General features: G+C 38.3%; 1 protein-coding gene across 1 annotated transcript in view; it reads left to right on the top strand.

The window, feature by feature from the left end:
* The window catches only part of TTN (titin), a 237,954-nt gene that overhangs the window by 172,803 nt on the left and 44,304 nt on the right, over positions 1-20,847 (top strand). Inside the window, 35 exon segments of the mRNA XM_035901431.1 lie at positions 407-721; positions 818-966; positions 1,842-1,992; positions 2,083-2,364; positions 2,455-2,757; positions 2,845-3,147; positions 3,266-3,547; positions 4,007-4,306; positions 4,392-4,694; positions 4,818-5,126; positions 5,210-5,491; positions 5,720-6,019; positions 6,165-6,458; positions 6,555-9,521; positions 9,631-9,951; positions 10,065-10,349; positions 10,558-10,857; positions 11,165-11,467; positions 12,555-12,830; positions 12,945-13,244; positions 13,336-13,638; positions 13,882-14,181; positions 14,307-14,594; positions 14,686-14,982; positions 15,072-15,374; positions 15,468-15,773; positions 16,583-16,870; positions 16,975-17,265; positions 17,360-17,647; positions 17,820-18,410; positions 18,509-18,613; positions 19,073-19,270; positions 19,355-19,651; positions 19,767-20,354; positions 20,445-20,747. Of these exon segments, the coding sequence (XP_035757324.1) occupies positions 407-721; positions 818-966; positions 1,842-1,992; positions 2,083-2,364; positions 2,455-2,757; positions 2,845-3,147; positions 3,266-3,547; positions 4,007-4,306; positions 4,392-4,694; positions 4,818-5,126; positions 5,210-5,491; positions 5,720-6,019; positions 6,165-6,458; positions 6,555-9,521; positions 9,631-9,951; positions 10,065-10,349; positions 10,558-10,857; positions 11,165-11,467; positions 12,555-12,830; positions 12,945-13,244; positions 13,336-13,638; positions 13,882-14,181; positions 14,307-14,594; positions 14,686-14,982; positions 15,072-15,374; positions 15,468-15,773; positions 16,583-16,870; positions 16,975-17,265; positions 17,360-17,647; positions 17,820-18,410; positions 18,509-18,613; positions 19,073-19,270; positions 19,355-19,651; positions 19,767-20,354; positions 20,445-20,747 (13,071 nt within the window).

Genomic DNA, 20,847 nt, shown 5'->3' on the forward strand with positions numbered 1-20,847 from the left:
TTATTGACCTTACTGATCAGGAAAAGTCAATTTCTTGCCTTCAGTTTTGAAAGAGAAATTAAGCAGAGTAGGTCTGATGTAGAAGGAATGTTAGGCTGGCAAGAGAAAATCATTCTTAAAACATCCAAGGTTAGGCTGTGCACTGACATGAGTTACTGATCCAGGAAGGAGAGAAAAACTGTTTTTTGACAATTGTTATTTGAAGGAAAGATAATTTATGTTTCACAGAAATATATGTACCTGAATAGGGATGGGAAGGTGAATGAGGGAAGGAGTCTCGTGCAGATGGGTAACTACTTAATGCAACTGTGACCGTGCGAGTGCATAGCTCTGTTTTGCACGTTAGCTATCTCCATCTTCCTTTAGTATTTCTTTTTACAAGCTATGCATGGATTTTTTTCCCCAGCTGTTCCTGGACCTTGTGAGAAGCCAACAGTTAGCAGTATAACACGTGACTCAATGACTGTAAACTGGGAAGAACCAGAACATGATGGTGGCTCTCCTATTACTGGTTACTGGTTGGAGCGCAAAGAGACTACGGGAAAAAGATGGACCAGGGTTAACCGTGATCCTATCAAACCTATGACACTGGGGGTTTCATACAAAGTTACAGGTCTTATTGAAGGCTCTGAATATCAGTTCCGTGTTTCAGCTATCAATGCAGCTGGTGTTGGTCCACCAAGCATGCCATCTGATCCAGCAATTGCTAGAGATCCTATTGGTAAATATTTTAGGTTCCTATTTTTGAATTTGGAAATATTCAAATAAGAACATAGAATATATTGTTATACTGTAATGGTACCATGATATTTTTCAGCCCCACCTGGCCCTCCTATTCCAAAAGTTACTGATTGGACAAAGTCTTCTGTAGACTTGGAGTGGACTCCGCCACTAAAGGATGGTGGTTCTAGGGTCACTGGCTACATTGTTGAGTATAAAGAGGAAGGAAAGGAAGAATGGGAACGGGTAGGTGGAACATTATTATAGTATCTGCATTTCTTCTCTCTGTGTGTCTATCAAAAGAAATCCCTTCAGAAAATACATTTTTTAGAAATTTTCACTATGCCAGTTATTTTCTTAAAGTTCATATTTTTGCACTATAATAATCTTTATATGTTTAAAATATAAGACCAAATGTAAAAGTCAGTAATTTCCTCTCCGCAAAATCAAGCTAACTTTGCAGTTTCCTAAACTTAGAATTTTTAAATTTCTATTTAAAGAAATGAGAAAATACAGACCTAATTTGTGATAAAAGAACAGAAGAAAAGACCAAGTTAGAACTGGCACAAAAGTAAGTCTCACTGGTATCAGACTGTGCCAAATCATTTGTAACTACTATGTCCCTACATTTTCCTATTTTTTTCAGTAATGCATTCCTATTTTTTTTTTCAAATAGTGCATTACCGATAATTTAACTGATGCATACCTTGGCTATTTTTTTGTATCTTCATAAAAATTTGGGTGCATTTTAGGAAATACCTGAATTTCCTGCACTGTTTCCAGATAAACAGGCTTCATATTGGGGTTTAAAAGAACTTTCACTTATACGAGTTTATTTGTCCAATGTAATTCTTCTGACACTACAGACTATTGTAATTGCTGTAACATCCTTGTCTGTTAGAATTATCAGAAAGGTGAATCTTCAGAATAGCTTGTATGTCCATGTCCTGTATTTCTTTACATAGATTCTGAAGAATTCTATGTGAGCTAGAGCCATGTATGCTTAAACCTGTCTTGTTCTTGTAAATCTGAAACAACATCTGATTTAAGATTTGTTTCAAACATCAGAAAGAAACTGATGATACCTTGATGTTAGCTGATGTTATAACATTTTTTTCCAGGTGAAAGACAGAGAAATTAGAGGAACCAAGTTCGTTGTGGCAGGATTAAAAGAAGGATGTTTTTACAAATTTAGAGTTAGAGCAGTGAACGCTGCTGGCATCGGAGAGCCTGGAGAAGTTACAGACATTATTGAAATGAAGGACAGAATTGGTATTTATCATTTACATTTACATTTTTAGTACCTCTAAGTCAAAGTGAGAAAAAAAAATTAATTCAATTTTTTTTGTTCACATCCCACAGTGGCTCCTGATATTAATTTGGATGCAAGCGTCAGGGACAGAATTGTTGTTCATGCTGGAGGAGTAATTCGAATCATAGCATATGTTTCAGGAAAACCAGCTCCAACAGTGACTTGGAGCAGGGATGACCGAGCCTTACCAGAAGAAGCCAAAATTGAAGAAACAGCTATTAGTTCTTCTTTGGTCATCAAGAATTGCAAAAGGAGCCATCAGGGTGTATACACCCTTCTTGCTAAAAATGCCGGTGGTGAGCGGAAGAAGACTATTATTGTTGATGTGCTAGGTAAATAGCAACTTCAGTCCTTATGAACAAGTAAAATTTCATAACATTCAGCATGTATACATAAATACTCCATTTCTTCTTTGCTTTCAGATGTGCCAGGCCCAGTTGGAATGCCATTCCTTACTGAGAACCTAACCAATGACTCTTGTAAATTGACATGGTTTACTCCAGAAGACGATGGTGGTTCTCCTATTACCAACTATATAATAGAAAAACGTGAATCTGACCATAGAGCTTGGACTCCAGTAAGCTGCACAGTTACAAGACAGAATGCTACTGTTCAGGGACTCATTGAAGGGAAAGCCTACTTTTTCCGAATTGCAGCTGAGAATATAATTGGCATGGGTCCATTCACAGAGACAACAAAAGAGATTGTCATTAGAGATCCAATAAGTAAGTATATTTTTGGGTTCGGATTACCATCATATGGGATGAATATGCAGAAAAATGCATTTACCATCTTTTTTTGTTTATTCACAGCTGTTCCTGACCGTCCAGAAGACCTGGAAGTAAAAGCAGTTACCAAGAACTCTGTTACATTAACTTGGAACCCGCCAAAATATAACGGAGGCTCAGATATCACCATGTATGTTCTAGAGAGCCGTCTCATTGGAAAAGAGAAATTCCACAAAGTTACAAAGGAGAAAATGCTTGACAGGAAATACACTGTAGAAGGCTTGAAAGAGGGTGACACTTATGAATATCGTGTGAGTGCTTGCAATATTGTGGGGCAAGGCAAGCCATCATTTTGCACAAAACCAATCACATGCAAGGATGAAATTGGTATGCATCTTTTTCATATTACTTTTTAAAACAGTCATTAAGTTTACTGATTCCTTATGTTTTCTTACTAATATTTCTGACACTTGTGGGCATTGTGTTTTTCAATATTGTCTTTCAGCTCCTCCAACACTTGACCTTGACTTTAGAGATAAGCTTATTGTTCGGGTTGGTGAAGCTTTCAGCCTGACTGGACGTTACTCAGGCAAGCCTGCACCAAAGGTTACTTGGCTAAAGGATGATATTGTTGTGAAAGAAGATGACCGTACAAAGATCAAGACAACTCCTACAACTCTTTGCTTGGGGATACTAAAATCTGTCCGTGAAGACTCAGGCAAATACTGTGTTACTGTAGAGAACAGCACAGGATCGAGAAAAGGATTTTGCCAAGTTAATGTTGTTGGTAGGTTTTATTGAACAACAGTATTGTATGTTATTTTTAGTAGTGATTGGAATTCATTGAATTATATAAAATGTAAATATGAAAATATGTTCTTTATTACAATAATTTGATTTACTTTATTCTCATTTATACTGAAATACTACTTATTAATTTTGAGTACATAGTTAACTCTGGCTTAGTTTACTCAGCATGAATAATTTAATGTCTCTACATCCATTCAGAGAGCATCAACACTGTAGAAAATGTCAGTCACCAAATACCTTATAAACATTAAGAAATTAAAAGTCCAGTGAGTCAAACTTATTAAAGAGGAATACTCTTGAGGTCTAGATTTCTTATTAAAACTGTGATGCCAAGTTTATAATTTCTTAAAATATTTATTGTATTGACAGTGTTTGATCTATGCCATTATGTGAAGTTCATATAAAAGCATGTGTATGCTTTATTTTTCTTAAACAGATCGCCCGTCACCTCCAGTAGGCCCAGTTATATTTGATGAAGTTCATAAAGATCATATGGTAGTTTCCTGGAAACCTCCATTAGATGATGGAGGCAGTGAAATTACAAACTACATTATTGAGAAGAAGGATGCACACAGAGACCTGTGGATGCCAGTTACATCTGCCACAGTTAAGACAACATGCAAAATTCCTAAGTTGCTTGAAGGAAGAGAATATCAAATTCGAATTTATGCTGAAAATCTTTATGGCATAAGTGATCCTCTCATCTCTGATGAGATGAAAGCCAAGGACCGGTTCCGTATGTTATTAATTTGCTATCTTACTTTGATACTTCAATCTTTGTTCTGTTTGTAGTGCTCATTAACACTTTTATTTTTACCCAGGTGTTCCTGATGCACCTGAGCAACCAATCATTAAGGATGTCACCAAAGACTCTGCAGTAGTGGTTTGGAACAAACCATATGATGGAGGCAAGCCAATAACAAACTATATTGTAGAAAAGAAGGAAACAATGGCTACAAGATGGGTCAGAGTTACCAAAGAACCTATTTTCCCCAGTACTCAGTTCAAAGTACCTGACCTCCTTGAAGGCTGTCAATATGAATTCCGTGTTTCAGCAGAAAATGAAATTGGTGTTGGTGATCCTAGTCCACCATCAAAGCCAATTTTCGCTAGAGATCCAATCGGTAAAGTATTAAATATAATTTCTCATTGAAATTTTAATGCATTCTTCATTTCAGTTAGAAAATAATTTTGATATGTTCCTTTTTTTCCCATTTTTTTCTCTTTTTTTTTTCCTTTTTTAACAGCAAAACCAAGTCCACCTGTTAATCCAGAAGCAGTAGATAAAACTAAAAATTCAGTTGATTTATCTTGGCAACCACCACGCCATGATGGTAATGGCAAGATAATTGGCTACCTTGTTGAATATCAGAAAGTTGGAGATGAAGAATGGAAAAAGGCCAATCTTATGGCAGATTCTTGTCCTGAAACAAAATATAAAGTCACTGGCCTTACTGAGGGTTTGACCTATAAGTTCAGGGTCAAGGCAGTCAATGCAGCAGGTGAATCTGAACCAGCCTATGTTCCTGATCCAGTAGAAGTAAAGGACAGACTTGGTGAGTTTAATAAAATCAGAGAAGTTTACCTGAGAAAATATTTTTTTCCCTTAATTTCTAAAAACATATCATTTTGATTCCAGAACCTCCTGAGCTGATACTTGATGCTAATATGGCCCGAGAACAGCATGTAAAAGCTGGAGATACCTTGAGACTTAGTGCTGTTATTAAAGGTGTTCCATTCCCAAAAGTTTCTTGGAAGAAAGAAGATCGTGAGGTCTCACCCAAAGCTGATATTGAGGTTACAGGAGTTGGCAGTAAGCTTGAAATTCGTAACACTGTCCATGAAGACGGTGGAATTTACTCCCTGACAGTTGAAAATCCAGCTGGTTCAAAGACTGTTTCAGTCAAAGTTGTTGTCTTAGGTAATCTTTTTATGTTCCTTTTACATTGCATGGTTTTAGTCTATAATTAGAAATTAAGAAATAAAGGAATGTCTGGAAAATATCAATAAGCCTCGTTACAAGAAATACACAGTAGAAAAAGGACTAAAAAATATATGAAATATATTAATTTCTCTTGACACTTACTAAGTTTTGTAAAAATGCTTTGGTTATCAAATACATAACAGATTCAATTTTTCTTAATATTAGATAAGCCTGGTCCACCCAGAAACCTGCAGGTCAGTGAAGTTAGAAGCGATTCTTGCTATCTCACTTGGATGGAACCAGAAGATGATGGTGGTTCTGTCATTACCAACTACGTAGTGGAGAGGAAAGATGTAGCTTCTGCACAGTGGGTAGCCGTCTCATCATCCTCCAAGAAACGCAGTCACATGGCTAAATATCTGATGGAAGGCACTCAGTATGTCTTCCGAGTTGCAGCTGAGAATCAGTTTGGTAGAGGTCCATATGTGGAAACACTCAAGCCTATTAAAGCTATGGATCCACTGCGTAAGTGTTTTCCAGTTATACAATTTGTTTTGTTCATATTCTTGGTAATTTTTGAGATTATCTTGTTGGTACTAATGTGAACAACGGTACACTGCTACCATAGATTGGCCATCCTAGTAACCATTTTGGTTTTGTATTTTAAAAGATCCTCCAGGGCCACCGAAGAATCTGCATCATGTAGATGTTGACAAGACTGAAGTTTCCCTTGTTTGGAATCGACCAGATCGTGATGGTGGCGCTGAGATAACTGGATATTTGGTGGAATATCAAGAAGATGGTGCAGATGAGTGGACAAAGTTCCAGACGGTCCCTATGCTAGACTGTGTTGTTACAGGCCTACAAAAAGGAAAAATATACAAATTCCGTGTGAAAGCTCAGAATATTGTTGGTCTTAGCCTTCCAGACACAACTATACCAATAGAGTGTCAAGAAAAACTAGGTAATTTTTAGTTTTTCATCTTGTTGCACTAATTCTTTCTCCCTCTCTTTAAGCATTTTCTCTGAAAAGGTAATTTCTATTTTTCTCTAATTTCAGTACCCCCATCCGTGGAACTAGATGTGAAGTTAATTGAAGGTCTTGTTGTTAAAGCTGGCACCACAGTTAGACTTCCTGCGATTATGAGAGGTGTACCAGTTCCTACTGCAAAATGGGTTACTGATGGCACTGAAATTAAAACAGATGGCAGACACAAGATTGAGACTGACAATTATTCAACTGTACTTACCATCAAAGACTGTATAAGAAAAGATACAGGAGAATATCTACTGACAGTATCTAATGCAGCTGGCAGCAAAACTGTTGCTCTACATCTTACAGTTTTGGATGTCCCTGGCCCACCAACTGGTCCTATTAATATTCTTGAAGTAACACCAGAACATATGGTTATTTCTTGGCGCCCTCCTAAAGATGATGGTGGGAGTCCTATAATAAATTATATTGTTGAGAAGCGTCAATCAAAGAAAGAAACTTGGGGAGTGGTTAGCTCTGGAACAAGTCACACAAAAATTAAGATTCCACGACTGCAGAAAGGCTGTGAATATATTTTCCGTGTTCGTGCAGAAAATAAAATAGGCATTGGTGCACCCCTTGATTCAGAACCAACAGTTGCTAAACATATGTTTGATCCACCGTCCCCACCTGGTAAACCAACTGTTTATGATATTACAGAAAATGCTGCAACAGTGTCTTGGACCCTACCAAAATCTGATGGTGGAACTCCAATAACTGGTTATATACTTGAACGTCGGGAAGCATCTGGTAAATGGGTGCGTGTCAACAAGACACCAATACTTGATTTGAAATACAGAGTCACCGGTCTTTTTGAAGGCAACACATATGAATTCAGAGTTTTTGCAGAAAACATGGTGGGCTTAAGCAAACCATCTCCAAGCTCTGATCCAATAAAAGCATCACGTCCTATCACTCCTCCTGGACCACCTATAAATCCAAAATTAAAAGACAAAACCAAAGAAACAGCCGATCTTGTGTGGACAAAGCCCCTCAAAGATGGTGGCAGCCCAATTCTGGGTTACATTGTGGAATGTCAGAAAACTGGAACTACGCAGTGGAATAGGATTAATAAGGATGAACTCATTAGACAGTGTGCTTTCAGAGTACCTGGGCTAATAGAAGGAAATGAGTATAAATTCCGAATAAAAGCTGTCAACATTGTGGGAGAAGGAGAACCAAGAGAACTGGCAGAAACCGTACTTGCAAAGGATATTCTTTCTCCTCCAGAAGTAAGCCTAGATGTGACCTGCCGGGACTTAATTACTGTCCGAGTAGGCCAAACAATCCGTATTACTGGTAAAGTAAAAGGCAGGCCAGATCCTGACATAACATGGTCTAAAGATGGCAAAGTACTAGTCCAAGAAAAGCGTGTTGAAATAGTCCATGATCTACCTAATGTTGAACTTCAAGTGAAAGAAGCCAAAAGATCTGATCATGGCAAATATATTATAGCAGCTAAGAACAGCTGTGGACATGCTCAAGCTTTTGCTATTGTTAATGTGCTTGACAGACCTGGACCATGTCAGAACCTGAAAATAAGCTATGTCACAAAAGATTCTTGTATGATTGCTTGGGAGAGTCCAGTGGATAATGGTGGCTCTGAAATTACAAATTATATAGTAGAGTACCGTCAACCAAACCAGAAGGGATGGTCAATTGTCTCCTCTGATATCACTAAACGATTAGTAAAGGCAAATCTTATAGAGAACCGTGAATACTTCTTCAGAGTTTGTGCAGAAAACAAAATAGGTCCAGGTCCTTGCATTGAAACCAAGACTCCCATCCTTGCTATCAATCCTATTGACAAGCCTGGAGAACCAGAAAATCTTCATATTGCAGAGAAAGGAAAGACATTTGTGTATCTGAAATGGAGAAGGCCAGATTATGATGGTGGAAGTCCCAATTTAAGTTATCATGTTGAGAGAAAACTGAAAGATTCAGATGAATGGGAAAGGGTTCACAAAGGCAGCATTAAGGAAACACACTACATGGTAGATAAATGTGTTGAAAATAAAATTTATCAATTCCGAGTTCAAACCAAGAATGAGGCAGGTGAAAGTGACTGGGTAAGAACAGCTGAAGTTGTTGTGAAGGAAGATCTACAGAAACCAGTGCTAGACTTGAAGTTAAGCGGGGTGCTAACTGTGAAAGCAGGTGACACAATTAGAATTGAGGCTGGGGTCAGAGGAAAACCACAGCCTGAAGTTGTATGGACAAAAGACAAAGATGCCACAGATCTAACCAGATCTCCAAGAGTCAGTATTGAAACAACTTCTGACACATCTAAGTTTGTTCTCACAAAATCAAAGCGTAGTGATGGTGGGAAATACGTGATTACTGCAACTAACACGGCTGGTAGTTTCGTAGCATATGCTACTGTTATCGTCTTGGATAAACCAGGTCCTGTAAGAAACTTGAAAGTCACTGACATTTCAAGTGATAGATGTACTGTTACTTGGGACCCTCCAGAAGATGATGGTGGCTGTGAAATACAGAACTACATCCTGGAAAAGTGTGAAAGCAAGCGTATGGTTTGGTCTACATACTCTTCCTCTGTCCTAACAAACTATGCAAATGTGACACGCCTCATTGAAGGTAATGAATATATATTCAGAGTTCGTGCAGAGAATAAAATGGGCACTGGTCCGCCAACAGAAACACACCCAATTGTTGCAAAAACAAAATATGATAGACCTGGACGTCCCGACCCTCCAGATGTCACAAGAGTTAGCAAAGAAGAGATGACTGTAGTTTGGAATCCACCAGAATATGATGGTGGCAAATCAATTACAGGATACATTTTAGAGAAGAAAGAGAAACGATCACTAAGATGGGTTCCTGTTACTAAGACTGCAATCCCAGAGAGACGCAAGAAGGTTACTAATCTCATCCCTGGTCATGAATATCAGTTCCGTGTCAGTGCTGAAAATGAAGTTGGACTTGGAGAACCAAGCTTGCCATCAAGACCTGTAGTCGCAAAAGACCCAATAGGTATCTATACAATACCACTGTATTCTACTGTATTTTGTTTTAATGTTAACATAACAGATTGCTAAATGGCACAAATGTGTTCTTACCTGTAATTTTTATTGTCTTTCAGAACCACCTGGTCCTCCCACAAACTTGAGAGTTGTTGATAGCACAAAGAGTTCCATAACCCTTGGCTGGGGAAAACCAGTATATGATGGTGGTGCTCCAATTATTGGATATGTTGTGGAAATTAGACCAAAAGTTGAGGGTGCTGATCCTGAAGCAGGATGGAAACGATGCAATGTTGCTGCCCAAGTTATTCATACAGAATTTACAGCCACCAGCCTGGATGAGAACCAGTTATATGAGTTCAGAGTTTCTGCACAAAACCAGGTTGGCCTTGGCCGACCAGCTGAACTGAAAGAAGCTGTGTCTCCCAAAGAAATACTTGGTGAGTTTTCCCATCCTCTTTATGAGTATTTACTTACAATCCTTATTTGCTCTAGCTTTATTTTATTTCATGTGTTAAACTTTGCATTTTATTTCTTTAATTTTGTCTTTCAGAACCTCCTGAGATTGAGTTAGATGCAAGCATGAGAAAGTTAGTTACAGTCAGGGCAGGATGCCCTATTAGACTTTTTGCCATTATTAGGGGCCGTCCAGCACCAAAAGTCACCTGGAGGAGAATGGGTATTGATAATGTTATCAGAAAAGGACAAGTTGACCTGGTTGACACTATGGCCTTCTGTGTCATCCCCGATTCAACACGTGATGACTCAGGCAAATATTCACTGACACTTGTTAATCCAGCTGGAGAAAAGGCTGTATTTGTGAACGTCAGAGTCCTGGGTAAGTAACGAGAGAAATACCTCTAAACAATGTTTTTAACTACACTGGATGTTTATTGAAGGAATTTTTATAGCTCCCAGGTGCTACAGTTTTTGAGCACAACTGTATCAGCTAACACTAACTCCCCCTGCGCAGGAAGCTCTTAGCCCCATTTAATTTTTACTTATTAAATAAGAAAACACTAGCATAAATTGAAATTTCTTTATAGATACTCCCGGACCTGTGTCGGACTTCAAGGTTTCAGATGTCACCAAGATGTCATGCCATCTTTCATGGGCACCTCCAGAGAATGATGGTGGTAGCCCAGTGACTCATTACATCCTGCAGAAACGTGAGGCTGACAGGAAGACCTGGGGAACAGTCACTGCAGAACTAAAGAAAACTAGTTTCCAAATAGCTAACCTTGTACCTGGAAATGAATATTTCTTTAGAGTAACAGCAGTAAATGAATATGGGTCAGGTGTTCCAAGTGACATACCAAAACCAGTTCTAGCAACGGATCCCCTAAGTGAGTATGGCTTTATGCACATTCTGTAGTTTTTTCTCTAATTTTAATAAGATTTTGCATTTATTGAAAGTTGGTGTTTCTGAATTGGACAATACAAACTAACTACTCGATAAACATAAATATTTCTGTGTCAGTTTCTTTCAAATACTACAATCTATGAATATAGTACCTTTGCAATTATTAAGAATTTTGCTCTTTTCCATATTGTCCTTGTTAAGTTAGCATGGACAGCATCCAAAAATTCAACAATAGTCAGAAAATCTTAGAAATTCAGGGTTTAATGTGTTTGCATTTTTTTCTCTGAAAGGTGAACCTGATCCACCAAGAAAACTTGAAGTTACTGAAATTACGAAGAATAGTGCTACTTTAGGCTGGCTGCCACCACTGCGTGATGGAGGCTCTAAAGTTGATGGGTACATTGTTAGCTACAAAGAAGATGACCAACCAGCAGATCGCTGGACAGAATATTCAGTTGTTAAAGATCTTTCCATTGTTGTAGCTGGTCTGAAAGAGGGCAAGAAGTACAAGTTTAGAGTGGCAGCTAGAAATGCTGTAGGAGTAAGCTTGCCAAGAGAAACTGAAGGCATATTTGAAATTAAAGAACAACTCAGTAAGTAACAATTTAAATATTATCTATGTTGCAATATTCTGCTTTAATAATGAAATGAGCAAGAATTCTAGTTCTTTGAGTGAGTCCCAGACAGACATATCCTTTATGAAGTCATAGGGAGGATTATAGTTAACTGTATTGAATATTTCAACAGGTCAGAAAGTATGAGAGTTGACCACTAATTCAGAATTGTTAAAGAATTTTTCAGGTATGGTTTCAGTTGGAACCAGAAATTAAGAACTAATGAGAAATAATAAATACTTTCAATAAACTTAGAAAAAGAGTCAGAGTGGTAGTCTGAAAGGTAAATGGGGCCAAAAGTGGGTCCTATTTAAAGATAAGAGAAAACAAGTTGTTTATACTGTAGAGTTGGTTGAGAATGTAAAGCAAAAGGCAAGGAGGACAGGTTGGCCTAATTAAGGCAGTAGGGTCCCTGAGGCATAAGACAACGTAGGGGTAAGGGGCAGGTGAAAAGAACCTTCTTCTTTTGTGACATGGAAAGAGGAAGAGAGAGGTACAGGAACAAAAGAGAATGAAAATTAGCCAATGGCAGGAAGAAAAGTACACCAAACATACTGCCAGGTTTCTTTTGGAAGAAATCAGATTTTGTGCAAAAGAAGGAGAAGGGGCCCTACTTAAAGAATAATTCAAAGGTATAAAAAGATTGACTGTGGATATGGGTTTAGTTCAGCAAGAACTTCAGTCTTTCTTTTCTCCTCTTTTGCATTTTTCTTGTAGAAAGTCAGCAATAAGTGAGCAATGACAAGTTCCAGATATAAAGAGGAATTATGTGTCATGCATTAATAGTGCATAAGTCTCCATATAAACATGTGAGAAGGCAATCCAAACTCAAAAACATTCTCTTATAAACTGTACAAGAATGCAAAAGTAAGACTGGAATAGATATTTCCCACTGCAGAATCTCTAGTTGTCCATAAGTGGAATCTAAATAAAAAATTATCAAGTCGTTCCTACTGGTGATTCCATCTGAGAGGGAAGCAGAGAACTTTCACATGAAAACAGAAGAAAAAGTAAACTAATAAGTCTCAGAAGTTGAATTCATATGTGTCTGTATGATTTTTTTCAGTCCCACCTAAGATCCTGATGCCTGATCACGTTCACATCAAAGCTGGAAAGAAACTGAGAATTGAAGCTCATGTATATGGGAAGCCTCAGCCAGTATGCAAATGGTTGAAAGGAGATCAAGATGTACTTACATCCAGCCGCCTTGCTGTGCATAAAGCAGAAAAGTCTTCTGTTCTTATCATTAAGGATGTGACTAGAAAAGATTCTGATTTTTACACTCTTACTGCAGAAAATAGCTCTGGTACCGATAGCCAGAAAATCAGAGTGATAGTCATGGGTATGTCTCATTTGATTATTTTTAAACCCACCTTTTTACAAAAATAGTTTTAATATATTCCAGTGGTTGCTATTTTCCTTCATCCTTTTTTTCTTAATATACTTTTTTTTGCAGATAAACCAGGTCCACCACAGCCTCCATTTGATATTTCTGAAATAGATGCTGATGCTTGCACTCTTGCATGGCATATACCTCTTGAAGATGGTGGCAGTAACATTACAAACTATGTAGTTGAGAAATGTGATGTAAGCCGAGGTGACTGGGTAACAGCTTTAGCTTCTGTCACAAAGACAAGCTGCAGAATTGGAAAACTGATTCCTGGAGAAGAATATATGTTCCGCGTTCGTGCTGAAAATCGTTTTGGGATTTCTGAGCCACTTACTTCTGGCAAGATGATTGCAAGATTCCCATTTGGTATGTCATTCTTTTGATAGCAGCATTTATCTTTTTAGTCCTCCTAGTAAGAAAGCATGTGATTGATATCCATCTCTCTATTTCTTTCTAGATGTTCCTAGTGAACCAAAGAATGCACGTATCACGAAAGTCAATAAGGACTGCATTTTTGTTGCCTGGGATAAACCAGATAGTGATGGAGGCAGTCCAATCACTGGTTATCTCATTGAGCGCAAAGAAAGGAACAGTTTACTGTGGGTGAAAGCTAATGACACAGCTGTGCGCTCCACAGAATACCCTTGTGTGGGACTCATCGAAGGTCTTGAGTATACTTTCAGAATTTATGCATTGAACAGAGCTGGAGCGAGTAAACCCAGTAAACCAACTGAGTTTGTCACAGCAAGAGCACCAGTTGGTAAGCCAAACATACCAATAATTTTCAACAAACTACTGTTTTTATGGTCATTTTTTCAATACATCTGCAACTCTTTTTGATCTTCAATTTGCCCTTATGTTTATATTTTTATGTTTACCATGACTGCACTGTGAGTGCACTGTGTGGGTTTGCTGTTAATAGGATCCAGAACTATTAAAGCCATTTTTTAATATGTTAGGGGTTTTGGCAAAACAGACTATAACACGATCTTATTTGCCTTAGATCCCCCTGGAAAACCTGAAGTTATTGATGTCACTAAGAGTACTGTATCACTGGTATGGACAAGACCAAAGCATGATGGTGGTAGCAAACTTATTGGCTACTTTGTTGAAGCTTGCAAATTACCGGGTGAGAAGTGGGTTCGGTGCAATACAACTCCACATCAAATACCCCTAGAAGAGTACACTGCTACTGATTTGGAAGAAAATGCTCAATATCAATTTAGAGCAATTGCCAAGACAGCAGTTAACATTAGCCAACCTTCAGAACCTTCTGATCCCGTGACCATTCATCCAGAAAATGGTAAGAAATGTGAAAGCATTTGAGAAGTCTGATAAGAATCTGTGCATCTTGAACTGACAGTCATGTGAAGAATGAGATGTTGATCTCTTACTAGATTTATTAACTCTTGGGTTCTTTCTTTTCAGTTCCCCCCAGAATAGAGTTGGATCTGTCTATGCAATCACAGCTTACAGTGAAAGCTGGAACTAATGTACGGCTGGAGGCAAAGGTATACGGCAAGCCAATGCCAACAATCACCTGGAAGAAAGAAGGAGAAGTTTTAAAGCCATCTGAAGGTGTTAAGATCACCACAAAGAGAAATCTTGCTACAGTTGAGTTGTTCAGTGTCAACAGGAAGCAAACAGGAGACTATACTATAACTGCTGAAAATGCAAGTGGATCAAAGTCAGCAACCATTAAGCTTAAAGTACTTGGTAAGCTAAAGACTGCCTGTTCATTTACCATTTATAGTTAAATGATACAGCAAGAAATAGTGCTATAACAATGTGATGTTAATTCTTCTAGATAAGCCTGGTCCACCAGCCTCCGTTAAAATCAAACATGTGTATGCCGATCGTGCAATGCTTTCTTGGGAGCCTCCTCTGGAAGATGGAGGTTCAGAAATTACTAACTACATTGTGGACAAGCGTGAAACAAGCAGACCAAACTGGGCCCAAGTCAGTGCCAATGTACCCATTACAAGCTGCACAGTTGAGAAACTAATAGAAGGACATGAGTATCAGTTCCGCATATGTGCTGAAAACAAATATGGTGTTGGAGACCCTATCTTGACTGAACCAGTAGTTGCTAAGAATCCATATGGTAAGTGCTTTGTGAGATAGCTTCATTAGTCACTGTTTTTTTGTGTACACTTATGGATGTGAACATAACTTCCAAATAAATCTTTACAGATGTACCCGGACCTTGTGATCCACCTATAATTAGCAATGTAACGAAAGACTTTATGACTGTTAGCTGGAAGCCACCAGCTAGTGATGGTGGATCCCCAATAACCGGTTATATACTTGAGAAGCGTGAAACTAAGGCTCTTAACTGGACAAAGGTAAACAGAAAGCCTGTCATTGAAAGAACTGTTAAGGCTACTGGACTCCAAGAAGGAACAGAATATGAGTTCCGCGTGATAGCGTTGAATAAGGCTGGACCTGGGAAGCCTAGCGCACCATCTAAAGCAGTGTATGCTCGTGATCCTCAATGTAAGCTAAAAGTCTCAGATATTTTCTACGGTTATTTCCAAATACTTTTGTACAACATTTGGTACAATAAATTCATGTTTTTTTAATTCTCAGATCCTCCTGGCCCACCTGCTTTCCCGAAAGTGGTTGATACTACTCGTAATTCGATAAGCCTGTCATGGAGCAAACCAGCATATGATGGAGGAAGCCCTATTATTGGTTATCTAGTGGAAGCAAAAAGAGCTGACACAGACAACTGGGTCAGATGCAATCTACCCAAGAACTTACAGGCTACACGATTTGTGGTAACAGGGCTGATGGAAGACACAGAGTACCAGTTCCGCGTTTATGCTGTCAATAAGATTGGATACAGTGATCCAAGTGATGTTCCTGATAAACACACTGCCAAAGACATTTTAAGTATGTTCATTGAAGACAAATTACCTTGTTGACTTTTGCTTTAATTTAACCCCACAATATGGGTTCCAAAGACAGCATTTTTCACAGATCACAGAAGCAGATTAATTTGGAATGTGTCATTTCTCAAAAAAAATGTAGGCTAAAGTGGTTAATTTGGAAGAGAATAAGACAGTTAGGAACTGAGTAGAATCTGACTGGTGTCTGCTTTTTTCATTTGTATGCTAGATACTCTTCTCCCTCCTATTTTGGGTCTTCAAGAATTTTTTCTTTCTCTGATTGTAAAATCAGACTTTTCAGACCTCTCTTCTGTTCTTAAAACTTTCAGTATTCTTTATGTCTTCTAAATAATTTGAAGCCAAGATTACTATTCTAAGCATCTGTGTGGCATGCTATTTAATTGTATGATAGTTATTCCTTAAGAGCCGTGCTGGCTTCTGTATGCATTTTGCTGTATGTACAAAAGCATTGCTTCACAGAACTGTCTTGGTTCAGAATAAGCAGTACAGTCCAGGAGGCTTTGAAACTCCTTTGCGTTCTAGAGGAACTAGGAGGCTTCTTCATATGATAAGTAATGTAAATGGTAAAAGGCAGGAAAAATGGGAGTGAAATCAGTGCAAAAAAAAATGCCAAGTTTACAAATGATCTTGGAATGGGAGTCAGGACACTTAACTCACTAACATCATCATGGGTATGAGAACAAGTTGGTTAATCTAGTGAAATGCCAGTAAAGAGGGACTTTTTGTCAGAGTAACTACAGTGATAGTCCTAAAGATGATGGTTTAATTGCATGGTTTTTGTTAAACACACAGTTCCTCCTGAAGGAGAACTTGATGCAGAACTAAGGAAAGTCCTTGTGTTGCGTGCTGGAGTCACAATGAGACTTTATGTGCCAGTAAGAGGACGTCCACCTCCAAAGATTACATGGTCTAAAGTGGGTGCCAACCTAAGAGATAGACAAGGATTAGACATCAAGTCAACTGATTTTGATACCTTCCTGCGTTGTGAAAATGTAAACAAATATGATGCTGGAAAATACGTCCTCAGTCTGGAGAACATCTGTGGCAAAAAGGAATACACCATTGTTGTAAAAGTACTAGGTAAGTGTCAGGGCTTTCCCCATTATAACATACTTGTTAACTTTTTAGGTGATAATATTTTGTATTTTGTTTACTAAATCAAATGCGGGGCTGTGTTTATCTAGATACTCCAGGCCCTCCAGTTAACCTGGTTGTAAAGGAAGCATCAAAGGATTCCGCTTTCATTACATGGGAACCTCCACTAATAGATGGTGGCAGTCCAATCACAAATTATGTCATTGAAAAGCGTGATGCAGAAAGAAAGTCGTGGTCCACAGTAACAACAGAATGTCCAAAGACAAGCTGCAGGATAACTAACTTAGAAGAAGGCAAATCTTACTTCTTCAGGGTTTTTGCTGAAAATGAATACGGTATTGGTGACCCCTGTGAAACTCGTGATGCTGTTAAAGCTTCTGGTAAGAAAAATGAATCCATTCGGCCTATTTTGGTACTCAAATAATTTTTATTTTTAGCTTGAATGGACACTTACTATGCTTTTCTTCCTTCTAGAAACACCTGGGCCAGTTGTGGATCTAAAAGCTTCAGCTGTAACAAAATCATCATGCAATTTAGTGTGGAAAAAACCTATCAGTGATGGCGGAAGCCGTATTTTTGCATATGTTGTTGAGGTTCTGATTGGTGAAGATAAATGGCAAGAAGTCATGCGGGCAAAGAACCTCCATTTTTCCATGAGAGACTTAAAAGAAGGACAAGAATACACTTTCAGAGTGGCAGCCCAGAATGATGCTGGATATGGAACTCCAACAGAGCTCACAATTGTGGCAAGAGATGATGTTGGTAAGAAGCAACTTAAGATCATTAATGCAATGCCTCACTTACCCAAATTACATGTATTTTATGATTACTACCATTGCTATGCATACATACAGATCAGATGCATTTAAAACAGCATCTTAATTTTATCACAGTTTATGCATAGTTGAATAATCAGTTTCTTTTATTTTTACAGTGGCACCTGATCTTGATTTAAGAGATCTACCTGATTTGTGCTATACAGCGAAAGAGGGTAGCAATTTCCGTCTTAAAATCCCAATTAAAGGCAAGCCTGTCCCAGCTGTAACTTGGAAGAAAGATGAAGACCAAGCACTTACTGAGAGTGGAAGAGTTGCATTTGAATCTACAGCAGTTAACACCACACTTGTAGTACATGACTGCCAGAAAGCTGATGCTGGAAAATACACAATAACTCTGAAGAATGTTGTTGGCAGCAAGGAAGGCACTATTTCTGTGAAAGTTGTTGGCAAACCTGGCATACCAACAGGTCCGGTGAAATTTGAAGAAGTCACCGCCGATGCCATAACCTTAAAGTGGGGCCCTCCAAAAGATGATGGTGGTTCAGAAATCACTAACTATGTCCTAGAGAAGAGAGATAATGTAAACAATAAGTGGGTGACTTGTGCCTCTGCAGTCCAGAAAACGATGTTTAGAGTTACAAGACTTCATGAAGGAAATGAATATACATTCAGGATCAGAGCAGAAAATAAATATGGAGTAGGTGAAGGTCTTAAATCTGACCCTGTCATTGCAAAACATCCATTTGGTAAGTATCCATTATAATTTTCAAAATTGGGGAAAAAAAAAAAAAAAGTAGGGATGATATTTATTTTTAATGTTACTGCAATTTTTTATATTGTTTAGATGTCCCAGATGCTCCTCCACCTCCCAACATTGTTGACGTTCGTCATGACTCTGTAGCTTTAACTTGGACTGATCCCAGAAGAACTGGAGGCTCACCAATCACAGGTATATCCCCTAAAGCCTACCTAGTATTTCAGTTCTTAATAGTTCTTTCTTTCTGTCAAAGGGTAAGAGAAAACTATCAGGTGTTTATGCTTTAAATTGAGTGAGTGATTGATTTCACTGTTTTACTGCATACTCTTTCTCTATGATAAAAAGGCTAACTAAGAAACAATATTTTTTGCACAGAGCCAAAATATCTAAAGAAAGAAAAACAAACTCACCTATATGTTACATTACTCGGGTCTATAAAATTAGCAATTTCCAGTTACAAACATCTCATCATTGCAACTACATATATCTGTAATGTATGTCCACATCCATTTCTTAATCTGGTTTTCAGTGGTCATCTTGCACAATGCCTATGTAACGTGCCATACAGGTAGTACGATGTTTCACAATGCTATGAGAAATGAAGATTTCTAGAAAACCCCTGATATTTTCAGCTCACCATTTATCTTCTAGGTTATCACATTGAAGTCAAAGAAAGAAATAGTCTTCTGTGGAAGAGAGCAAATAAAACACCGATAAGAATGAAAGATTTCAGAGTGACAGGGTTAACTGAAGGTCTGGAATATGAATTCAGAGTAATGGCAATCAATATAGCCGGAGTAGGTAAACCAAGTCTGCCATCTGAACCAGTTGTGGCACTTGATCCTATTGGTAAGTCTTCAGGAGAATAAGAAGTAAAATTCTGAAATTTGAAATAACTTTTGTTTGACCACTATTTATTATTTTTTCTTCTAGATCCCCCTGGGAAACCTGAAGTTATCAATGTAACTAGGAACTCAGTAACACTCATTTGGACAGAACCAAAATATGACGGTGGACATAAGTTAACTGGCTATATTGTTGAAAAGCGTGATTTACCCTCAAAGACTTGGACAAAAGCTAATCATGTAAATGTTCCAGACTGTGCATTTACTGTAACTGACCTCACTGAAGGCTCCAAATATGAATTCAGAATTAGAGCAAAGAACACTGCTGGAGCTATCAGTCCTCCATCTGAATCCACAGACACCATAACATGCAAGGATGAGTATGGTATGTAGATGGCATTTAAAATGTAGAATTTTATTTGAATACTTAATATCAAATCCTCCCCCATGTTCTTGTTATAACAATTGTGGGTGTTTTGTTTGTTTGTTTGTTTTGACAGAGGCACCAAGCATTGTTATCGATCCTACTTTGAAGGAAGGTTTAACAGTAAAAGCGGGAGACACTATTACAGTGTCTGCTATTAGTATCCGTGGCAAACCACCTCCAACTTCAGCATGGTCAAAAGCTGGAAAAGATTTTAGACCTTCAGAGCTTGTGCACATTGAAACCACACCAACTTCTTCTACTCTAACTGTCAAATATGCAGCCAGAAAAGATTCTGGAGAATACATGATCACTGCAACCAATCCTTTTGGCACTAAGCAGGAGAGCATACATGTGAAAGTTTTAGATGTTCCAGGACCTCCAGGGCCTATTGAGATCAGCAATGTTTCAGCAGAAAAAGCAACTCTTACTTGGTCACCTCCTGCAGAAGATGGTGGATCACCAGTCAAATCATATGTTCTTGAAAAGAGAGAAACTAGCCGACTGCTCTGGACATTGGTTGCTGAAAATATTGAAAGCTGTAGGCATGTTGTTAGCAAGCTCATTCAAGGAAATGAATATGTTTTCCGTGTCTCAGCAGTAAATCAATATGGCAAGGGTGAACCAGTACAATCAGAACCAGTTAAAATGGTGGATAGATTTGGTACGTAGAACAAGCTAAGTTCCAGTGTGTTTTTATTAATCTCCGAAGACTTGATTTTTGTTTTAACTGTACTTTTTTCTTTCTTATCAGGTCCCCCAGGCCCTCCTGGAAAACCAGAAGTAACAAACGTGACTAAAAATACTGTCACAGTTACCTGGAAAAGGCCAGTAGATGATGGTGGAAGTGAAATCACAGGTTACTATGTAGAGCGAAGAGAAAAGAAAGGTTTAAGATGGGTCAGAGCAACAAAGAAACCAGTTTCAGATCTTAGATACAAAGTAACTGGTCTCCTGGAAGGAAATGAATATGAATTCCGTGTCAGTGCAGAAAATAGAGCCGGGGTTGGACCACCAAGTGATGCTTCAAACTCAGTCATGTGCAAGGATGTTGCATGTTAGTATCATGCCTTTTCTTTTTGGGGTGTGGGTGGGATGGGTGGTGAGCACATTCAGACAAGCATAGGAGTGACTTCCTCTGTAATGTAATGTTTTAT

This window comes from Egretta garzetta, unplaced genomic scaffold (genome assembly GCF_000687185.1).
Source record: "Egretta garzetta isolate BGI_Z169 unplaced genomic scaffold, ASM68718v1 scaffold539, whole genome shotgun sequence".
NCBI lineage: Eukaryota > Metazoa > Chordata > Aves > Pelecaniformes > Ardeidae > Egretta > Egretta garzetta.